The 19,220-nt window shown below is 36.8% G+C and overlaps 1 protein-coding gene across 8 annotated transcripts in view; it reads right to left on the bottom strand.

The window, feature by feature from the left end:
* Positions 1-9,124: 9,124 nt before the first annotated feature.
* Positions 9,125-19,220, bottom strand: part of LPAR1 (lysophosphatidic acid receptor 1) — a 170,360-nt gene continuing 160,264 nt past the window's right edge. For all 8 annotated transcript variants that reach the window (XM_050761437.1, XM_050761442.1, XM_050761438.1 and 5 more), the window contains one exon: positions 9,125-11,581. In XM_050761437.1, the coding sequence (XP_050617394.1) occupies positions 11,280-11,581 (302 nt within the window). In that variant the 3' untranslated portion in view covers positions 9,125-11,279. The remainder of the gene's footprint in view (positions 11,582-19,220) is intronic.

Genomic DNA, 19,220 nt, shown 5'->3' with positions numbered 1-19,220 from the left:
ATGATGCTGTAAAAGGAGAGACTATTGGGCACTCTGGGAAGGGGGAATAAATATGTTTTGCATGTGGAGAAACATAAATAATTGGAGAGTGGAGTGAAAACTGTTGTAACCAGACTTCTAGATGGCACCCAGTGATCTTTGCCTCCTGGTATTTCTGCCTTAGGGTGATTCCCTGCACACTGAATTAGAGCTGACCATGTGACCAATAGACTATTATGGAAGTGATAGAGTGTGATTTCCCAACTAAGTTAAATACACAGCCACTTCAGCCTTGGTTTCTTGGATTACTAGCCTTGGAAGATGTGACAAAGGCTCTTTCCTTGACTAAGCTCTGCTCTAGTCAGGCTCCTCTGAACCTCTTCTTAATTAGGCCTCACCCTATAGACACGACAGACTCTTAACACAAATGATTTCATCCACCATCACCATCATCCCTACAAACACTAAGAGACCTGGAGAACAATGTAACCTTTTCAGTTTGGCTTCTTTTATTTAGTAATCTACATTTAAATTTTCCCATATTTTTATATGGCTTGATAGCTCATTTATTTTGAGTGCTAAATAACATTCCATGGTCTGGATGTGCCATAGTTTATCCATTCACCTACTGAAGGACATGTTGGTTGCTTCCAAGTTTCAGTAACTATGAATAAAGTTGCCTTAAGTATTCCGTGCAGGTTTTTGTGTGGACATAAATTTTCAACACATTCAGATAGATACCAAAGAGTATTATTGCTAGGTCATATGGTAAGAATATGTTTTGTAAGGAACTGCCAACTATCTTCCAAAGTGGCTATACCATTTTGCATTCCCATCAACAATGAATGAGAGTTCCAATTGTTCCACAACTTCACCAGCATTTGTTGTTGCCAGTATTTTGGGCTTTTTAATTCCCTGTTAGTTATAGTTAAGTTAGCTTATTAGTTCTAGGAGTTTGTCATTTTCTTCAGATTTCTTAGGCAATCATTAAAGTCAGTTTTATTTTTCCTTTCTGAAACTTGTTATTTCCTTTTCTTAACATATTTTACTAGATAAGACTTCCAGTATGATGTTGAAAAGGAATGGTGAGAGGGGATAGCCTTGCCTTGTTCCTTATCTTAGTGGGAAAGCTTCTAGTTTCTCACCATTAAGTATGATATAAGCTGTAAGTTTTCTGAAGATGTTCTTTATCAAGTTGAGGAAGTTCACTCTCCATCCCTAGTTAGAAAGTTTTTTTTATCATGAATGAATATTAAATTTTTTAAATGGTTTTCTTCATTTATTGATATAGTCACGTGATTTTCCTACTTTAGCCCATAGATGTGATGGATTACATTGAATTTTTTAATGTTAAATCTGCCTTGCATGCCCAAATTAAAATCCTCTTGGTCATAGCGTATTTTTTATACATTGTTGGACTCAGTTTGCTAATATTCTGTTGAGAATTTTTGTATCAATGTTCATGAAAGATATTGTTTTCATCTTAATAATATATTTGATTTTGGTATAGGGTAATGCTAGTTTCATAGAATTGAGTTAGGAAGTATTTTCTCTGTTTTTATCTTTTGGAAAAGATTATAGAGAATTGGTATAATTTCTTCTTTAAATGTTTGGCAGAATTCCTAGTTAATAAACCCACATGGGTCCAGTGCTTTCTGTTTTAAAATGTTATTAATTACTGATTTAATGTATTTAATAGGTATAGGTTGACTCAGATTGTCTTTCTTCTTTTGTGAGTTTTGGAAGATGTCTTTCAAAGATTTGGTCCATTTAATCTAGGTTATCAAATTTGTGGACATAGAATTGTTGTTCATAGTATTTCTTTATTATCCTTATAATATTCATGGGATCTGTAGTAATGTCCACTCTTCCTTTTCTGATCTTAGTAATTTGGAGACTTTCTCTTTTTTTCTTGGTTTGGCTAGAGGTTTATTAATTTTCTGTCTTTTCAAAGAACCAGTTTTTGCTCCCATTGATTTCTCTCTATTGACTTCCTATTTTTAATTTCATTGATTTCTGTCTAATTTTTATTACTTTTCTTTGGCTTACTTTGGATTTAATTTACTCTTTTAAAAAAGTTCCCTAAGGAGGAATGTTATTGATTTTAGATCTTTCTTCCTCTCTAGTATATGAATACACCGCTAAAAATTTCCCTCGAAGCGCTGCATTCACTGCATCCCACAAATTTTGATTTTTTAAAATTTAGTTCAAATTTTAAATTTATTGAGATTTCTTCTTCGACCCATGTGTTATTTAGAAGTGTGTTGTTTAACATGTAAGTCTTTTGGGGTCTTTTGACCAAACTCTTTTTTAATTAAAGAAACTTAAAAGACTGATAGTATCCAATATTGACAAAGAGATGGGTTAAAAGATAATCTCATACACTATGGTACTATAAACTGGTACAATATTTTTGGAGTACACTTTGGTATGCTTTACAAAAAAATGAAAATTTAAATGTCCATTTCCTATAATCAGGAAAAGGCAAAAATCAATCTTAATGCTCATCAAGACTGAATACTATTTATCAGTTGGGATAACCTATGTTGCAGTAACAAATGAATGCCAAAATCTCACTGAAAACAGAGCACGTGCTTATTTCTTGTATAAATCAGAAATTATCGGAGACAATGCTCAATCAATTTAGAAGTTTATTTTGTCGACATTATGGACATCCCCTGAAGAAAGGAACACGGAAATCACAGAAACAGTCTGTCCTGTGTGCCTTTCTCCAAAGGGAAAAAGGCTTCAGTATTTAAATGGGAAACACAGTTTGTTGCGAAAGAGAGAAGGTATGGTCATATTACTGAATCCACATGTTGCACGAGAAAAGGAGCAGGTAGGGGAAAAGTCAGTTACATATTTGTCTGGTGCTCAGTAAATCAGCACTTTATATATGATAAGGTGAACATAGATAGATGTGAAGATATCTGGCCTTTTATCTGCAACCATGTGCTTAGGGAAAAAAGGAAAAGCAGTTTCTTGCATGACTTAGATTTCAGCTGAATTTTTCCCTTTTGGCATAGTGATTTTCATAGTGAGATTTTACTTTCCTTTCAGACTTGATAAAGCTGTCCATTCAATATGAGACATCAGGGAGTTTGCTCTACATAGTCACTCAAGCTGATGGGGGTTTCACTCTCTTATTCTGCCGCCTCTATTTTTGGCTTTTGGAAGGTGGAGGGGGAAAAAAAAGATCTGAAAAGTAGCATGGGGTATTTTAGTTCATCAAGTCTAGAAATGACAGATGTCACATCCACTCACAGGCCATTGGCCATAACAAGTGGCACAGACCTGCCTAACAGAGTTGTAGCTTTCCAAGATTCCAGGAAGCAGGGGTAAACAAAACATTGATGACCTGTAATAATCTCTACTTCAACTGCAGAGTAAGGCAGACACATACTTAAAACTTGGATAGATAACTATAGTGTATTATCAAGTTAAAAATCAAGTACATTGTAAATAGATAAACTTATTTTGTTGAAAAGAAACAGTTTCACATGTTTCTGGATAATATATTCAGATATTAAGTTCTGCTTTTTTATTTCTCCTTGTTTTAGCTCATTCCCCTCTTCTTGTTCAAGCAGATCAGAGGCTATGTGCTTCTCATCTTGGGGAAGAATATAGCAAGATGGCAGCTGAAAAAAATCAGACTCCAAAATCTAAGTCTTCAGTCCAGGGATATATCCTGAGCTTCAAGTTTCACACAGCCACTTTCCTACCACAAAATTCTCATTTGAAGGCTCTACTCATTATATTTTCTCTGTAAAATTGCTCTTATGTTCCTTATCTCAACATATCACATTCCCATTCATCCAGTGTTCGAGGTCACAACTCAGGAAAACATCCGTATCCAAACAATCACCGTGTCCCAAACACCCCTGGAATCCATTCATCTCTGCACCACCATTGTCACCTTCACCTTTTGTCTCAGTTAATGTGACAGCCTCTGATCCTATCTTTTGCCTTCAGTCTTTCTTCTCCAATTTATTCTGAAGTATAAACCAGATTGTGTGTTTTTTTTTTTAACTTAAATCCTTTAGCTTATTTCCTACCATTCTCAAGGATAAAATCACTTCCAAAATCACTCAAGTCATCATGCCAGCCTGCCTTTCAAGCCTCATCCTCACAGTCTATACCTGCCCTTCTTTCCCAAATGGCATGCTTTCTCTCACTAAGCATTTACACATCTTGTCTGAAATTCCTATCCGCATATGATAGATGCATGCCAATTTTTCTAAAGGGTTGTTTTGATGTAAACTGATTACCAGAGTGAGTGCAAGTTCAAGAGCTGAACAGGGGTACACCTCTGTGCAACTCAGGTTCAAGGTGAATGGCTTTGACAGTACAGTTCTCATTCTAAGACAGAGTATTCTAAATTATCCTTTCAAAGATAGTTCCTCTCCCTACCTTCCACCATCCATTTCATTTTCCTTTAATTTCTGTGTCATGCCATCGTGTCCTTCATAACTCTTAACACAATTTGTACTTTTATTTTTAACTTATTTTCTTCTCCTTCACTGCAACTAAATTTTAAGTTCTATTAAAGATCTTGCTTATCACATTCCCAGCAATAACGTAAGAGTCCGGTACACAGAAGACTCTGAAAAAATATTTGTAGATGAGTAAGTCAAAGAATGAGTGGCAGATAGTGATAACAACTACCACATCTAATTATGGTCATAAAATTTTCACTTAAGAACTGTTGAGTGACACCACATTTCTAGTTTTGTTCTAGTCATTGGTATAATACAAAGGTCATGGAAAGCACAAGATTATCTTACTCTCAAATATTAATACTTGTTTTCTAGCTTAGAATACAAGCACGCCTGCAATAATATGAACACCGCACAGCACAGTTCATGCACCTGTTAATGACATTATGTTTTCTTCTCTTACTTTTACAGTGTTAAATTCTTTGAGGGATTAAAAAATATATAAACAGGTACTCATAATTTGTTTGGGGAGCCACAATAGATAAATATATATAAGGAATTATGGATTACAATATAAAGAATATGTAATTAGGCATCAAATAATGCTATAAACAACAAATATTAGACCTCCAATTTTTTCCTTGAGACCGTTCCTTCATGTGTCAGAGTTATCACAAAGATCAAAATACAAATTATATGAATGTTTTCTGTGAGCAATAAATCCATTACCCATGCAACACAGTAGTGCTATTAAAAATTTTCCCAAAGCATAGCAAAATAAGTTCACTACTCAGAAAACACAAACACATTGGTAGGTCATATCATTCAAAGGATTTAAGTTTTTTTCTTTTTTGTTTTTTAACATTATTCTGACTTAATTTTAACTGTAATATTCTTAAACATGAAGGAAACTCTTTATCAGAATTATGGAATTAAAGAGCATTTCTTGATTAAGCATGCCTTTACTTGTAGTTCACACATTTCATTTACATAAACAAGTGTTAAGTACTACTTAGCACTATATGTTCTTCATAATAGAAAATACAAAGATTCCTTTCATGAAAGATGAAAGCTAAATGATGCAAATTATAAACAATGCCACACATGAAACAAAATGAAGTCTGGCTTTCCTGATGCCAAAGAGATGTTGAGAGTTCCACAAAACAAACAAAAATATAAAAATCACGGCTGGGCGTGGTTGCTTGTGCCTGTAATCCCAGCACTTTGGGAGGCCGAGGTGGGTGGATCATGAGGTCAGGAGATCGAGACCATCCTGGCTAACATGGTGAAACCTCGTCTCTATTAAAAATACAAAAAAATTAGCCAGGTGTGGTGGTGGGCACCTGTAGTCCCAGCTACTCGGGAAGCTGAGGCAGGAGAATGGCGTGAACCTGGGAGGTGGAGCTTGCATTGAGCAGAGATCGCATCATTGCACTCCAGTCTGGGCAACAGAGCAAGATTCCATCTCAAAACAAAAAAAAAAGTAAAATCACTTTGTGAATGTCTGTGTTGATCAGGTAATGTGTGCAACAGATTATCTGTCGTCTGACTTCCAAACTGTAGGGGAGACTTCCACTTTCTACTTTACTCATTTCTGTATTCCTTGAAATATTTGTTTGCATGACTTCTCTCTGGACTATATATAGTCTATAGTTCATGTATACAGGGACTCTCTCCCCCTTTCTATTAACTCTAGGGAAGTATCAGCACCATACCCATTGTTACAGAGAAGTCTTATGAGTTTTAGCATGAGAAAATTATTAAATGTAATTGAAGAAATGAGGACTAGATTAGTGAATGCTAGGAGTCAGAATGGGGGTAAGGGAGTTGGATGAAGCCATAAATTGCAACATGAGGAATCTCTGTGGTGATGGAACTGTTCTGTACCTTGATTATATCAATGTCAACATCCTGGTTGTAATGTTATGCTATGGTTTTGTGAGATACTGGCCACTGGAAGAAACCAGGTAAAAGATATACGGAATCAGTCTATACTATTTCTTAGAACTGCATGTGAATCTACAATTATCTCAAAAGGAAAGATTTAACTGGAAAGCGACAGTAACAGTATAAGCAATTAAACAAAACAGGAACCCATGAGTTCATACTGGTATAAATGAGTGAATAAATGAGAAAAAAAGTTTCTCACAGAAGAATGCCAGTATGTTTTGAAAAGAGAATTAGAAATTCATCATTTGGCAACTATCAGAATAATAATTAATTCATCCAAGAAATATCAATGGATGCTAAAACTAGACATTAAAATTTGATGAGGAACAGGATACTCGCATAGTCCCAATTTCCTCTCTACAGGGTGCTTATTACAAAGGAAAAAATGATTGAGGGTGTGTGTGCAACAGGTATCTGTTTTCTTCATAGTGGACAAACCTAGTAGACACCACCTTAACTGCATAATCAAAGTATCTAATAGGACAAATCAACATGACGTGCTGTTGGATGGGATGTGGTCAGAAGAACCACAGCAGCATTTCTGTCTTGTTTTGTCAAAGATAAATGACCTAAATACAATTTAAAATGTCAGACAAGCCAAGTTGAGAGACACTCTAAAAAATGACCTGTGATCTTTAAGTGACAAGGTCATGAAAGTCAAGAAAAAACTTAGAGACCGTTGAAGATTTAAGAAGACTCAAAGAGAGATAATACAGCCAGCCAGCTTGGACTAGGTTATTTTGCTATAATGGACATTATTGGACAAATTGATGAAGATTGAGTGGGATCTGTGAATGAAATGGTTGTTTCTGTATCAATGTTAATTTCACTTTAATAATTGCATTGAGGTTACGAAAGAGAATGTCCTTATCTGTAGGAATTACATAAGAAAGTATTCAGGGGTGATGGGGCATCATGTTGGCAATTTATTCACAAATATCTGTAAATTTGGTTAGCTTCTCCGTAAGTTCCAAAATACAAGTTATCTTTAGCATAAAAAATTGGGTTGAGAATTCTCTCTGCAGGCTAGATTAAGGAATCTTGTGCCCAATTTCTCCTTCTTCCTCTTCTAATGAACATCCATAGTCAAATGAGGATAGCATGATTGAAAATGGAATCTCCTAAATCAAGGATTGGCAAACTTTTTCAATAAAGGGCCAGAGAGTGAATATCTTAGACTTTGAGGGCCATTATAGTCTCTGTTGCAACTACTCCACTCTGTGCTAGTATTTAATGGTACAAAAGCAGTCATAGGGAATTAATAAACTAATAAGGATGGCTGTATTCCAATAAAACTTTATTTATGGACATTGACATTTGAATTTCTTAAAATTTTCATGTGTCACAAAATATTTTCCCAACTATTTAAAAATTTAAAACCTGTTCTCAGCTCATAGGTCATACAAAAATAAGTAGATTCGACTGATGTGCCTTAGTTTGCAACTCCAGCATATTTTCAAATGATCATTACATGTCACATCATTGAAGTTCATATTCAGAGTTATAAAGCTCATATTCATAGACTATTTGCTAATAATTTATGATTTAAGTTTATAATTTAATAATATGCTAATAGTCTGTGAATATGAGCTTTATAAGATTAAGGGAAGAATTAGAGAATTTGCTGTCAGACTATACAAGATGCAGGTGAATGCTAGAACATGAACAGACCCTGTTTAGGAAGATTAACAATACATCCTGGCTCCTAGTTACATACACCTCTTTTATCATGTAGTGTCCAACCTCGTTCACAAACCACCCATTCTAAACCCACAAATAATCCCTAATTCTTATGGGGTTTGGAATCAGGTGAAGCTCAGTTGGTATGAAACAATTAGCACTTTGTTTCAAAAGCTCTTTTCATTAAAATGTTCTATTTACTTTGCTATAGTGAAGGCATGTGATAAAAGAGGTGTTTCTACAGTTTTTAACCTAGCATGAGTGCATACTCTCGGTTTTAAGGGAAGGAGCTAGAAGCAGTATATAATTTTTCAGAAGCTGAGAGAATTCTGGAGTAAATTAGAAGGAAGATGAACAGTGGAACCTAAAACAATAGCTAACTGGGAAGGAGAAAAGGAAGGCTGATAAGATTCGTTAATTGTATGTTAGCTGTGGTTTTAGGTCTTGAAAATTATGGTTTCACTAATTTCAAAAGAGGAATATGTGAGGGGTGGCTAATTTGTAAAGAACAATTCAAAGACATTTGATTTCTAACAATCTTATATCCACCTAAAATTAAAGGTTCAGAATTCTCTTCCAAATCCTGAGACATTCACTTGAATAAATATTTTATCTTTTTCCAGCACCTTAGTGATATACTGAAAATGTTATAATGGTTATATCATTGGAAGATATATGTAACTTTCATCTTATTGGTTATTAAATCTATAAATAGAAATACTACTGTGATTTTATAAACTAGTGAGAGTGTTTCATGAAAGCTGTCAACATTGTTTGTAAAATCAGAGTTTTTCAAAAAGAAACTCACTCTAACAGTTATCCTGTTGAGGTAAAGTACCATCTTAATAAATTGTCTCCTCTCATGGAACATAAACTACTATCTTACAGACACTGGCAAGATTTATTACTCAGATTGAAAAAAAAGAGTTGGGGGTTGGGGGAGCACATGGTTGCTCCACCTCAGGGTTAAGCAGCCCTTGTAACAGAGAAATAAAGGAGGTCACAGCGGGAAAAACACCCATGCAAGGCAAGCTGGAAGACTCTCGAACAAGAGAAATAGCACTGACCAGAACCACACATTACCAAGCGCTGATTGAAAATGATTTATTAACGTCCAATTAGTATGCTTTTCATTTCAAATAACCCATACAGCCTCCAGAAAAATATGCACATGCGTAAAAGTCCAAGTTCATTTCTTTCACTTCCAATATAAAGTATTCTGTATTCTGTAAAAAGTATGTGCAAACACCTTTCTGCTAATTGAGTCCCCACATTCTTTTCACTACGGGTACTTTACAAGTCTGCCCTCTGCTCAAACAGTAACCGTGCACTGATGTCCTCCTTCCTAGACAGTCATTCATCTCCCAGACTTCTTTCTCTCAGACATCCTCCTGACCTCCCCTGACCTGCTTCACCACTGTGTTACTTCACTGGTCACTTGTTACAGCAAACTGATGCAACTACTACTCTACCTGGACAACGTATTAAACAGGTATCACCTAATAGGGCAGCAGCCTATTGGGGTGATTCCTGGAGAATACACAGTAACCAATCACATACTGACACACTCAACCCATTTGCTACAGATGGACCCAAACTAATTGATATGACAATCCTTTATTCACTCAGCACATTTGGTTTCTTTGAATTTTCTTCAATTTTACATTGCAGGTGTGGCTACCAAGAGCTGGATAACGAGTCACTCAAACAAAGTTTGGAATTGCGAGATATATTGGGATACCTTGATTCTTGAGACAGTTGAATGCTTCTAGTTGATCTTGTTATATTAAAAAGTCACTCTCAACTAAACTGACCACTGCATTTCTTTTGTAAAAAGGTCATTTGACTGGCTTTTCCTCACAACTGCCACCCATGCAGTGCAAACGCAGGAAATCCCTTTTTATGAAAGGTATAAGTAAAAGATGACATTTCACATTTTTTGAAAAAAAGAATCCTTCATGGGAATATGTCCTAATAATCAATTATATGGACAAAGTTTATGCACACAAAATTTCTGCAAAATGAAAATTAGAAATAACCTAAACAGCTAACAACATGGGAATGGTTAAATAAACTGAGTTGCATCCATTCAATGGAATATAATATAGCCATTAAAATTGTTTTTGTAAAATTTTTAATACCATAAGAAAATGTGGCAATTTTGTAATGAAAAAGATCTACTTATAAAACTGTTTACAGTATGATTCCAATTATGTAAAAAAGGTATACAATACATACATAGGCATATATGGGGGTTGCTTTTGAAAGGTGGTTCCTTCTGGGTTGTGATATTATCAGTAACAATTTTTGCTTTTTTATACATTTCTGCATTTTTCAAGTTTTCTATGATGAGTATATTATTTTACAAAGACTACGAAAACTTTCCTCTGATACACTGGTAATTAGAATGTACTTGGGTATTTTAAATATGTGGGAACAATATTACAGTGCTTCATCTTCTATGACTTTTTTGGAATACATATCACTTTGGCAAAAATTTACATTCCCTGTTTTAAACTTGTTACAACATTTTAATTAAACAGTTAATATTGTCATTAGAGCATTGTTTGCTTCATAACCTAAACAAATACTGGCTTTGAAGTCTAGGTTCTATTTCCTAGAAGATTTAAAATTAGTATCCTTTTAATCTTTTTAAGTAAGGCATACTGCATACATACATTACATGCATGCTTTCTAAACAAAAGATAATTCCAGCTTACAGTTTTCCTATGTAAGGGAAAAAATGGAATTATGGTAGTTTAAAAACAGTCCATAGTCTCATCCATCACAAACATGCTGATAGGCATAAACATGTTTATTAAGTGAAACGTATCCTTTAAAAATAAAAAAGGGAAGGCTGTATATAAATGAAGCTGTGGATTCAACTAGTCAGAATTTATCCTGACTTGCACCAAACCACACAAAATCTTTTTAAAGTCTAGTTAGTGTAGTCTAAATGGACACTCCAGAGTCTGTTCTTGAATTCCATTGCAAGAGCTCCACTTCCTACTTTCAGAAGGGATGGGGATCAAGGTGAGGGTTGTCACATAAGCTAATTTTCAATATATATCAAGTCTTGTGGGGCCTAGGAACAAATACTGTCATTGGTTAGTGTTTAAGTACATGAGTTGACATTTCTCCTCTCTCACACCCCACCTTGCCCTGGCAATTGGGTAGGGGGAGACTGTTTATCCTCCAAGAGAGGACGGCTGGTTCCTCATCTCAGTTTCCGTTCTAAACCACAGAGTGGTCATTGCTGTGAACTCCAGCCAAGATGGTGTGGTTGAGGGAGGAAGCCGAGCGGTCTGAGCCTTCTGTGGGGCCGCTGGGGTTCTCACTGCGTTGGCAGCAGAGGATCTGCCTAAAGGTGGCGCTCATTTCTTTGTCGCGGTAGGAGTAAATGATGGGGTTCATGGCAGAGTTGAATTCAGCAAGGAGAAGGAAGAATTTCTCATAGGCCAGCACGTCGCACTGCGGACAACACACGTCTAGAAGTAACAAAACCAATCCAGGAGTCCAGCAGATGATAAAGGCCCCTACAAGGACAAGGATAGGGATCAGGAGGATTTTTAAAAAGAGAATGAAAAAACATTATAAAACATGCAACCATAAAGTGAAATGATTTCAGTTCAATATAAAAATACTGAAGTTGGAAGCCACAAATCATTGTTGCAAATGAAATACTCATTTCCTGAGATAATCAGAAAAAATTTAACGATAGTCAACTTAAAATTTTATTTCGGACGTTACTAAAATCAAGTAATTATGAGACATTGATGATTATTATTTTGAGCAAAACACAAAGAGTTTGATAAGCAATTGAGATATGAAAAACTGCATAAGCACTAACGCAAAAGATAAGCACTAATGATTAAGTGTCCTTTAATGTTTAATTAAGGCATAGTTTCTGGATTCAGGTTGTCTGGGCCCAAATCCTTGGTGGACATGTAATGAACCGGGTGAACTTAGGCAAACTACTTTCTTTCCTTAATCTTCCCATCTGAAAAATGCAGATGATTATATTTACACCTCATGAGGTTTGTTGTATGGATTAAAAGAGTGTTAAGGAAATAATCACTCAACCTGTACCTACAATAACAATAATATTACCTGCTGAGTAGCATGGACCTGTTTGGAAATTGTGATTTTCAATGATAAGATCTATGTTTTATTTTTATTCAACAACTACCTACACAGTGCTGTCCTATATGCTGTACCAGTAATAACTCATTGAATGTTCACAGTAGCCATATGACATAGAAACTAATATCCCCATTGTACAGGTGAAGGAACTGAGACCCAGAAAGTTTACATAACTGGCTCAAGGCCACAGTACTGGAAAGTAGAAAAATCCCAGAGTTTCTGCTCTTAGAGGCTGCCTCCAGAGTTCAAGCTCTAGAAAATATTACATTTCTACTTCTTGAAAATGATAACATTAAATATTTTAAACCACATTTAATGTTTTAGATATTTTATTAATTTAGATCAATTTTGTTCTCTTTCTTCCCCCAATTATTCTGAATCATTACAATTTTACTATAAGAGGAATTAAAATATAGATGATATGCTTAATTCTATTTCATTTACTTTCTGAAATCACTCATCATTTGGATCCCAGGAAAATGGAGGCATAAAATAGCATTAAAACCTACCACTGTGTTACTCCAGACTCTGTTGGGGATCTTCTACTGAAAGAACATGAGCCAATAGCGGTGGGCACCACTGTGTCCCATTACACCTCACCTAATGGGCCCCATATGTGTAATCAGGCAGGCTACATATGTGTAATCAGGCAGAGCGGAAGTAGGGGCAATCCCAGAAGGGCATTTGCATCTTCAGATTTAAATGGCACTGGCTTTGGTGGATGCAGGCTTGGACTGGGGTCATGGATTTGGTCCAGCCTCAAGGAATTAGTTTCACAAAATGTAAACAAATGAGATTTAGTCTCCAAACAGCCCACTTTTGAATCTGAGCTTTCTTTTGTGAAACTTTTCAGCAGGGAAATGAAAATAAAGGAGAAAAGTACCCCCATAAAGCTCTTTGTTCTACAACACAAATGTGTATTGGTTTTAAACTGCTGTTCACTTTGAAGATTGGCCAAGGTACTTCATTTTCTAATAAATACAATACCTTAGACTTTCCTTGGAGAGAAAAAAAATATTTCAAATATCAGGAGATAATAGCCAAGGAGCGATTTGAACTTCAATAAAAATGTTAATAAAGCATTCATTCCAAGTCCTTGAATTTCCTTGCTTGAAAATCACTCAGAAAGCTAAACATAAAGGAAAATCAAAGGAATGCCTCTTGGGTTTCAAAAATAATGCATTATTCATTGAGAAGCCAGGAAGGGAATTATTCTCAGGATGGAAAATGCTTGGATGGAAAATACATGGTCCCATTATGCCATTTACTTGGAAACTAAAAACACACAGGCCCTTCATGAATGGAACAGCATTCTTTCAAGTTTCCTTTCCCCTTTCTTTTATCAAAGCTCTAATTGAGTTCAAATTCAGAACTTGATTAGACACAAGGAACATGCATGTCAATAGCTAGATTTTAAATAAAATGATCTTTTTCTCCTGGGCAGCAGAAGGGAATATCTTTATTCTGACATACTTAAGCTGCTTAACTTTGTTCAAAAGTGAGATAATTCAAATACTGTCATTTGTTTATAATTTCTCCCAATGTTAAAATTTAAATGGTGTAAGATCTTTCCAGAAAGAGCCCATGAGCCTTACTTTTAGACCAAGAAATGCAAGGAACCCTGCTAGACTGAAGGCAGGAAGTGGGAAATGCCACAGCCTGACACAGGAGCTACTATGTATGGATGCTTCATTGAGGAACCTACAGTCCTATCCCTTTTTCTCTTCACTGAAAGGAACTGGTTTTTGTACTAGGATTAGGCCCCACCACACAGTCCCAACACTCTGTGTTTGGATCTTCAAGACTCAATCCAATCATTTCAGTGACTCACAGTACAGGCCTCAGAAATCAACATCTAAAACCAATCATATGGAAATTCCATGCCCCCCTCCCCCTCCTTTCTATTTCACAGAGGCCTCAAGGATCAAACTGACCAAAAGATGAGGATGCAATACAGAAGAGGAAAATGGGGGCTGGAAAATTTCAAGGGATGAGGCTCCTAACCCATAATGAATGGATATTCTGAAATAAAGTTTGCTCAAATTAGGGATTTCCCCTTGAGCTTCTGAAAACAATAATAAACCACACCTAAAGTCCTTTAATAATAGGGAGCTAACCATAATTCAATCAGGTTACAGTACTTGAGATGTGCATTGTGGACCCTTCAACATGTAATCTATAGAGTCCAGTGTACACCTGAAAGACAGGTTGATACGAGTTAAAACACCTCCATCTCAGCACCTGTAAAGTGGAGAAATAATAGCTCCCTGCCTACTCCATATGGCACAGTGAGGATCAAACTTAGATATAACTTGTAAAAGTCCTCTATAAACTGCATATCTACCTGACCACCATGACTTATGTGAGTGGCACAGACTTGTGGCAGCTGCTGTTACAGAGCCCTAGGACAGATTCTCCAAGGGCAGAATGTGAAAATGTGTTTTGGACAAGGAAGAGCTGGCATGTCAAAAGGCTCTAAGACAATACTATCCTGATTATAAAGAAATTCCTAGGACTTGCAGTTGGGTATGAAGAAGATAACAAGAGGGAATAGAGAGAGAACACAGGGAAGCATGTAAGCCTCAAATCTTTCTGGAGGTTCTCATGGGTCAATGCCAACACTTACCAAGATGGGGAATGAAATACAGTACTCAGTAGTCATAGTGTTTTATTAGTTTGTATATTTCCAGCACATTTCTGATAGAAGAATCCCACAAACCCAGGCACAACACCGATGAACAGTATGCAACAGTATGAAAGAGGAAGGGCCCGGTGTGGGAGCTCACGCCTGTAATCCCAGCACTTTGGGAGGCCGAGGCGGGTGGATCACCTGAGGTCAGGAGTTCGAGACCAGCCTGGCCAACAATGGTGAAACCCCATCTCTACTAAAAATACAAAAATTAGCCAGGCATGGTAGCGCACACCTGTGGTCCCAGCTGCTTGGGAAGCTGACGCAGGAGAATCACTTTAACCCACTAGGCAGAGGTTTCAGTGAGCCGAGCTCACGCCACTATACTCCAGCCTGGGTGACACAGCAAGACTCCATATCAAAAAAAAAAAAAAAAGTTAGAGGAAGTACAAGTAGTTATGGTTATTTATTATAAAGTCAGAAACAGAAGAAAAATCAGAAGATGCGATGCCCAAGGTCACAAACATCTTGTATATCTGGCTGAGATATTTGAAATTTGTCCAGTCCAGCATACATTCTCAACCATAGCCACATATTACAATAGCCTGCAGAGCTTCTTTAAAAAATAAAGACCTTCATCCACCCCTCCCACTGTGGGATTGTAATCTCATTGGCCTTACTGGTCAGATTTTCATTTAAGACACAACATTGGTGACAGAGTGGAAGAAGAAAATAAAGTAAAGGCAAAACTATTTCCAAATTCCAAAAGAGAAATAATGAAACCCAGAATCAGGGCAGCAGCACTGGGAAGAGATATAGAAGACTGGAGAAGTATTTAGGAGAAGGACTCCATGAGATGGATGAGACAGAGAAGTCTAGAATGACTTCTAAATTTTCCCTTTGGTTGAAGGAGGAAACACAGGAGAAAATCTTGGTTGGTGTTTTGTTAGGGGAGGTAAGGAGGAGAGAGCTAATGAGCTGGGTTCAGTATGTGTTTAGTTTGAGGTACCTGCAAGACATCAAATAGAAATGCCTTAATTACATCTAAATAGGCTCATGGCAATTTGTGTCATGGGAAACTGTCTCTCAGAGTGCTGAACAAAAGTGGTTATATTCCCCCGGATTTGCCAATATTACAAGTAACATGGGGCAGAGGATATTGAAAACAGATTTGTGGGTTGTCCTTCCTTGAACAAGCTTTATTCCTCCCTGATGCATCTGTCAAAGCAATCCGTGAGAACTCCAATGCCCACAAAGATGGAGGGAGAGGTGCTGGAATGCAGACGCAAAAGGCAGGAAGGAATGAGGCTGTTTTGGAACAACAGGTCACAGCTGCAGATCGAGATCATATTACCACACCTTCCCTCAAATCTACACAACCTCATCAGCTGAATAATGCTTACCATCTGGTCTCACAATTACAATCTTTTTTTCTAGAATGACTTTTTCCTAACTAGTTGAACTTTGCTTACATATGGAATGCAAGAACCAAAGTTAAAGAGGAAAACAGTCCTTGCCAGAGAAGACCTCTAGAGAGAGTGTCCAAGATTTTTGATGAAAAACACAGAAAGCATTTCCAGTCTGGCTGGCAAAGTTGTGTTTTTACAAAAGAACCAGACATCCCACAGATCCAAAACAAGTCAAGGTAAATCAATTCTACATCAGCACTGTGCCCAAGGTGGCCTCACTCTTCTTGATTTTCAAATGAGGATCCCAGAAACAGTCCTATCTCAGAGACCTGGGGTGGGAATCAAGGGAGAAAATAGGTGAGTGCCTAAGTTTCTTTTTCTGTTTTCCCTAAATTGTTTATTCCCTCAGGTCAGTCAGCTTGTATCCCAGAATCTAATCAAATTTTAGTTCATCTCTGTAGTTACATTGTGATTTCTGCTATTAAGATACACACATAATATATAGTTAGCTAGGAAATCCTTCGATGCTATGTATCTTAACAGAGCCTATGTCAGAAAAATAGGCCACAGATGCAAAGCTTATTCTTCCTCAATCTCGCAGCTAAGGGTTCATTATAATGGGGGTATAGGTGGATGGCTTTTTGAGATTAACGCTTTTTCTAAAAGAGTAACTCAGATTAATTATAAAATCTTTTTTCCTGACTATTGAAACTTTGTAATTTAACTGAGATATCTCCAAAGTATTATTGTTCTATGTTATTTCCACCCTGATACCAATTTTACTCCATATAGTTTGGTGTTCAACACTGCCATTCCTTCCTGGTCACAGCACATGTTGCATATGTTTAAAGTTTCACAATTTCATTTACTGTGTGATGTGCTCTAGTATTTTCATTACTCTTGAGAGCAACATTTATCTTTTAGAGAAGGATAATAACACCATACAGAGCTCTAAAGCAAGCAGAATACTCATTATGTTCTCTTTTTAACATTCCTGGGTGACAGTTTTAGCTTCATTAGACTCTATCACCACATGCTACCTTTCCTGTACCCAAGAGAATGCCAAAGCTGCCTTTCCTCTGGCATACTCTCAAGTAGTGTGTATCGCACACGTACAAGCTCCATAACCTCCAACAGACTCTAACTCTCATCCTGCAACTGTACATTGGAAAGTCCACATTGAAATAACTTGTATGCTAGTGCCATTCTTACAGACCATTCAGGTGCTGAAAAGCCAGGAGAAACCACTTCTCCATTGCTACCTCCCCTAGACAAGTGAGCAATACCTTTTATCTGCCAATTGCAACAGGCTCTTGACCAATTCCTCTTCCTCCACACTGCTTCCCTAAAGTCCAGCTTGTACACAACAAGTATAAATCAATTTGCATTAAGTCACTCTCCTGCTTAAAACCCTCCAAAATCTTCCTACTTGAAATCCTTACTGCTATCCATAATGCCCTACACATGACTGGCCCCTGCCACTTTCTTGGATCTCATCTCTTTTCACTCACTCCCCATTTACGAGGTTCCAGTCACACAGACCAAGCCCATTTCTGTCTCAGGATCTTTGCATTTATAGATCCATCTGCTCGGATTACTCTCTCTGCAGCTCTTTATGTCCATTTACTTATTAAATGTCACTTTCTTAAAAAGGCTATCCTTGGTTATCCTAGCCAAAGCAGCAGCCCACCACCATCACCATATTCTCCCATTTTATTATCACCACATCATGATATACCCAAATGACATATCCTTTATTTATACCCAAAATTATTGTATTTATTGGTTTACATGTTTGTTGTTTTATCTTCCCTCAACAAGAATATTAACTTCATGAAGGAAAGAATGCTACCTCTTTCATATCTGTATCTCTGGAATCTAGAATATCACTTGGCGACAGTAGACACTCAGTGTCTTCCATTGGATGAATTAGCAAGTCATAGCTAAGCACCTAGTACATATATCCCAAACAAGAAAAATTAATGAGTAGAAATGTCATTAAATTATGGGTGGAAAATAAACATTAACATCTACCGTGTGTAAGGTCTTTAAATGGATGCTATAGGACATTCAAAGGAGCATAAGGAAGACCCTAGAAGACCAAATTCTAGAATGGTGGAACAATTCCTACACACTTTTGAAGGTTCAGAATTTGTATCCTATAATTTTAGCCTGTATTACCTGGCCGAATTCTTTTTAAGTGTGAGGGTTTTTTAAATAAGTGCACAGATAGATAATAAAAGTGCAAGCACATGAATGAGAACAAGAAGCAGCAATTTCCGGACAACTTCTGAGACAACGGGCAGGAGGAAGGAGTGGGGGACGGTGCTTTGGTTATATCTACAATTCTTTTCAGAGACCTGAAGCAAATTACACAAAATGTTAGCATGTTTGATTTTAATGTTTGGCAATTAGATGATTGTCACATCACTTTTTGTGTTTTTTATATATTTGACTCTCTCATTCAGATATTTATAAATTTAGAAATGTTAACAACAAGAAACTAGGAGTCTTGATTTTTCTTTTCTTATGTAAGAGGTAAGAAGAGCAGGTAGAACAGTAGAAAGTTTGCTGATAGTTTTGTCTTGTTTGGGGGCTACTGTAGATACTGAACTATATCTTGAATTTATTTTATTTTATTTTATTTTTTATTTTATTTTGAGACTGAGTATCACTCTGTCGTCCAGGCTGGAGTGCAGTGGCTTGATCTTGGCTCACTGCAACCTCTGCCTCCCAGATTCAAGCAATTCTCTTGCCTCAGTCTCCTGAGTAGCTGGGATTACAGGTGCATACCACCATGCCTAATTTTTGTACTTTTAGTAGAGATGGGGTTTCACCATGTTGGCCAGGCTGGTCTTGAACTACTGACCTCAGGTGTTCTGTCCGCCTTGGCCTCCCAAAGTGCTAGGAATATAGGCATGAGCCACCATGCCTGGCCTGTATCTTGAATTTTTTAAAGTATGTTTTTAAAATTTAAAGTTAGCCACTACTAAA

This window comes from Macaca thibetana, chromosome 15 (assembly GCF_024542745.1).
Source record: "Macaca thibetana thibetana isolate TM-01 chromosome 15, ASM2454274v1, whole genome shotgun sequence".
NCBI classification, from domain to species: Eukaryota; Metazoa; Chordata; class Mammalia; order Primates; family Cercopithecidae; genus Macaca; species Macaca thibetana.
This window is presented reverse-complemented; position numbering and strand designations above follow the sequence as displayed.